At 39.6% G+C, this 5286-nt stretch overlaps 1 protein-coding gene across 1 annotated transcript; it reads right to left on the bottom strand.

Moving 5' to 3' along the window:
- Nucleotides 2465–3181, bottom strand: LOC109233561. The gene has a single exon (XM_019399447.1). The coding sequence runs from the start codon at nt 3179–3181 to the stop codon at nt 2465–2467; it is 717 nt and encodes a 238-aa protein (XP_019254992.1).

The raw sequence follows: 5286 nt of genomic DNA, 5'->3' as shown, positions 1-5286 counted from the left end.
TTTTGTTGAATTCCCTTTCCCATCCCATAGGAAGCTTCTGCAGATACTTGTTATACTTTTAAGTACCTTCTTGGGAAGGATGAATATTGAAGCCCAGTAAGAGTGGATATGCATCAATACTGAGTTGACAAGCATTACCCTGCCAACATCAATCTGTAGCTGAAAGCTTCCTGGCTGAGATTGGTGCTCCCAAGTATTTAAATGGAAGGTCCCCCCTCTGGTAGCCAGTGAGCTCACAGATATCCTGAATGCATTCCTCCTCCATATTTGCACTGTAGATATATGATTTTGCTGCACTAGTATGTAGGCCTGATGCTCTTGAAAATGTTTCCAACCCTCTCAAGATCAATTCCACTGATTTCCATTCCCCTTTACAGAAGAAAAGCACATCATCTGCAAAACATAAGTGGTTGAGTTTGAGTCCTCTACATTTGGTGTGGAATTGAAATCCTTTCTGCTCAGCAATCCACTTCATTATTCTTGAGAGATATTCCATACATATGACAAATAGTAAGGGTGAAACAGGGTCCCCTTGCCTCAATCCTCTTTTGCCCTTGATACTTCCATGCACATCTCCATTGACTGCAATTGTGTACTGTGTAGTTGTGATGCAAGCCATTATCCACTTTATAAACTTATTAGGGAAATTCAATGAATGCATCATTTCTTCCACAAACCCCCACTCCACAGTATCATATGCCTTTCTTAGGTCTACTTTGATTAAACAGCTCTTGGTTGTATTCTTCCTTTTGTACAATCTCACCAAGTCTTGGCAGATCAATATGTTATGAACAATACTCCTGCCTTCCACAAAGGCACTTTCATTAGGGGATATAAGCCCGGGTAGGACTTTCCTGAGCCTATTGCATAGCATTTTTGAAATCACCTTATAGATTGTGTTGCAACAAGCTATAGGTCTGTAGTCTCCAACTGCTTCAGCATGAGGGCTTTTTGGTATGAGAGTAATCACAGTGTTGTTGATGGCTTTGAGCATCTTGCCTTCTTTGAAAAATTCCAGCACTCCCTCTTTTACATCTGAACCTACAACTTCCCAGCAATCTTTGTAAAATTGGCTGCCAAATCCATCTGGACCTGGTGCTTTGTCACCTGCAATTGCCCATAGGGCATCCCTCACCTCTTTATCACTGAATGCTGCATTTAATTCAGTTCTCTGCTCCTCTTGCACAATTGGACCTTGTCTGATAATTTGACTATTAACATGATCTCTATCCTCCACACTCTTCCCAAGTAATTCTGTGTAGAATTCTATAAATGCCTCTGGGATCTTTGCTGGATCATCAATATCATGTCCCTTCATATCCTTTATGTGGAATATTCTGTTGCTGTTCCTCCTGGCTTTCAGAATACCATGAAAGTACTTGGTGTTCTGATCACCCTGGTTGAGCCAGTGTGCCTTAGCCTTCTGCTGCAAGAACATGAGTCTTGCCTTTGCCCATTTGCTGCTTTCCTCATTTAGTCTTACTTCTTCATTTATCAAGGCTTCATTCCTAGGGTCCTGCTGCACCTGACTTTGACATTGCTGCAGCCTATTCAATGCTTCCTCTGCCCTTTGTTCAATATTACTGAATCTCTCCTTGTTGATTTTCATCAATGTGCTCTTGATTCTATGCATTTTCCCCACCAGTTGGTACATCTTTGTACCCCCCTATCAGTGTTCCAGTTTGCTTTTATTCTTTCTTTAAAATCCCATGCCATACTCCACATGTTGAAGTACTTAAATCTTCTCTTACTCTGCTGTCCCCCTCCCTCCCAGTTTATTAAACCTGGTGAATGATCAAATAGTCCTGGTTGTAAGTAGTGTACCTCAGATGCTGGCAGTTGAGTCTGCCATTCATAGTTTGTGAGGACTCTGTCAATCCTGCTCATTACTCTATCTCCCCCTGCTTGCTTATTGCTCCATGTATAGAATGCACCTGAAGATCTCATATCCTGCATAGAACAATCCTCCATACATTTCCTAAAATCTCTGATTTCTGCTAGTGTCACCCTGCTTCCTATTCTTTCTTCAGTACTCAGTATACAGTTGAAATCCCCCATAATGGCCCAGGGACCCCTATTCTGCTGGTGTATACTTCTAATATCCTCCCACATTTGCTTTCTCATGCTTTGGTTGTTGAACCCATACACTATGGTAACATTGAACTTGTTACCTGTCCCTTTGTGAGTAACCATACTATGAATAAGTTGTTCAGTAACATTTGTGATGTTAACATCATACACACCTGGTTTCCATACAACCCAAATCCTGCCTGCTGGATGTTTTACTAAGTTAGTAGTAAATGACCACCCTCCACATAGATTAAGAGTAGCTTGCTGTGCTTTTGCTCTCTTAATCTTAGTTTCCAGGAGACCAAACAGCCCAACCTTTTGGTTGTTCATAAACAGATTCATTTCTGTCTGCTTAAGTGGCATGTTCAGTCCCCTTGAATTCCAAAAACCTATTCTATCCATTGGATGAGGGGTTGCCCCCATCCTGCCCTTTTCCCAGGGCCATCTCACTCCCTTTTCTTTTTTCTGTTATAATCACCTCCCCCTTCCTGCTGTTTTCGTCTGTGTTCTCCTGTTGTTGTTCACCTAATGTGGCAAAGGGATTCCCTGTTCTTATGTCCCCTTGTTGCTTCCTTTCCCTTATTTTCCCTCTCACTATATTCTGCCAACTCCTTGATGTTGTTGCCACATCATTTGTTTTTGTGGATCCTTCATTCCCCTTATTGCTTCTAGCTATCTGCCCCTGCTCCTGTTGTGCTACCTGCACATTTTTGCATTGCTCCTTACCCTCCTGCTTTTCCTTTTGTTGCTGATTCTCTATGTTTGGTTCATTACCAGTCTTCTTGCTAGCTTGTTTCTCTTTCTCCTCTTTGATGAATCTCCTGCATTCATTCATTTCATGCCCAAAATTCTTGCATTTCTCACACAAAGTTGGCTTCCATTCATAGAAAACCTCCTGCTCCACTATTCTGCCTTTTTCATCCTCAAACATGATAGTGTTAGGATAACTCTGGTGAGGTTTAACCTCCACCAAAACTCTTGCAAAAGTCAGCCTCTCCTTCTGTGTTGTAGCACGATCAGCCTTCAATGGTTTTCCTACTAGCCCTGCCAATTTTGTGAGTGCAGCTTGCCCCCAGTATTTAATATCCAATCCAATAAACCTAATCCACATTGGGATCAAGTCTACTGATTCTTTTTCAAGTCTATATCAGGATTCCAAGGTTTTACCACCACTGGCTTTCTGTCGAACATCTGGACTCCATCTTCGATCACATTGATTTTGCTTTCACAGCTATGTAATCTCACCACAAACACACCTCTATTAGCCTGTGCTACAATGTCAATGCCCAACGATCCCTAGATCCTTTGGAAATACCCTTCCATCACTGACTGGGGAGGATTAGAACCCAGTACAAAACATACCACTGCTGTGCTCCAGTAATCGATTTCCTCCTTTATATCCTCCATAGTAATCTTCACATTCGAGCTATTTTGGTGTTGAGGAGTTAGGTCCAATCCTTCATAAATTGGACTGGCTACAATTTTGCTCCATGACTTAGGGCTTGTTTCCCCTGCAACCTTTAGCTTTTCCGCTTCTTCCTCCACCTTAACTGCCCATGAATTGCGTTTCTCATCCTGTTTCTTTCCCCCATTGTTTCTAGCTACTGTTCCATTGGTAGGCGATTGGCTCAGGTCTAATGGCTGTATTCCTTGTAGTACATTGAGGCTTTGAGTTTTCTTAGCATCAGTTGATTGCGGAATTCCCCTTGTTTCGATCACATTACTTAGATTTGTCTCCTGCATGTTCAACCCTCCCCCTCTAGTCTTCGATTTCCTCGTCATTTTCAGCTATGGCTGAGAGAAAAGTTCATTCTAGAGAGAGAGAAATTGTCAATTTTTTACAACTCGCTCACCAAATAAACGAACAATGACACAACCTCTCCGGACACACCGCCTCTCCAATTTTTCTGTTTCTCTTCTCTCTTTTGTGTACACAGTAGATCTACTAAAGTGAATTACAATGCTTGTTAAGAGTAGAATAAAGAAATTGTAGTTGGATAGACAATTGTATAGAAGGCTGCGTAATTTTGCTGTTGCAAGTATCTTCTCTTTTATACTTGGTCGTTGAATATTCTAGCTGTTGCAGCGGTCTTCTAATTTTGGAAAAGGATTTCCTTTGCTGCTGCTACAACTTTCTTTTACTGCTTCTTGCCCTTTAGAACATGATCACAATCTATAAGGCAGATTTGGAGTTCTTCTGTTAATGCAAACTTTCCTTTTGAATTGGACAATTTGAATTTCCAATCATGATGCCAATATCAATTCTTTCCTTGAATAGATCCATGATTAATAATTCTCTGCAATATATAATCTTTATGAATATCTACTTGAGAATAGTCATGATGATTCAATCAAAATCCCCATGATTTACTTTTCCGTGATTGTAGTAATTCTTGATTGATTCCAGTAACTCATGCTTCTTCCCATAAGAACAGTACTTTCCATCTCATCCGTAGTAAATAAGCTTCTTTGTGCAACATTCCTTAGATGCAAGAGTTGGCCAATTCCTTGTAGTACTTGACCTGGTAAAAATTATCTTTCTTAATAAAATATTTCCTTTCTGATAGATCTCAATAAATCTTTGACTCCTTTTTTTATCTTGAAAAATAATCTCTTTCCATAATATAGAATATGCTACACGCATAATATATTTTCTTTCCATAAAAATATATTCAGCTTTATCTTGTAGTATCTCTTCCGTATAGTATCTTCTTTCCACACGATAATAGATCTTCTCCACGATTTTAGCAACTTTCCTTTCAAGATGTTGAAAATCTTCCCATCCATAATTTTCGTAGATTCTTCTTCTGATACTGTAGTAAGCCATTCCATATTTGAAATTTCACTTTCAAATATTATTCCTTATGGCGCTTGGACATCAAATCTATAAAAATAATCTTCTTTGATAAATTCTTCACATGATATCTCTTTTCCCATATTTGTTTGGATTTTTACCAGCTTCTTCTTTCTTGAATAAACCTATACAAAAAAATAAGATTATCACAAGTAAATGTTCGTTGATTAATAATGGTATTGGTTTGTTATCATCAAAATTAATACGTGAAACCTTGAAGCTAACAATCTCCCCCGTTTTGATGATGGCAAACCATTGAGTACAGAAGAAGAAAATTTAATCAAAGACTTAATTATAGACTGGTTACTTCCCTGAAGTCTTCCTCTCGAGATGCATGTAGTACATCAAGTGTGAACTCCCCC

This window comes from Nicotiana attenuata, chromosome 10 (genome assembly GCF_001879085.1).
Source record: "Nicotiana attenuata strain UT chromosome 10, NIATTr2, whole genome shotgun sequence".
Lineage (NCBI taxonomy): Eukaryota > Viridiplantae > Streptophyta > Magnoliopsida > Solanales > Solanaceae > Nicotiana > Nicotiana attenuata.
Note: the sequence above shows the minus strand (reverse complement) of the source record. Positions and strands in the feature narration are given on the sequence as shown.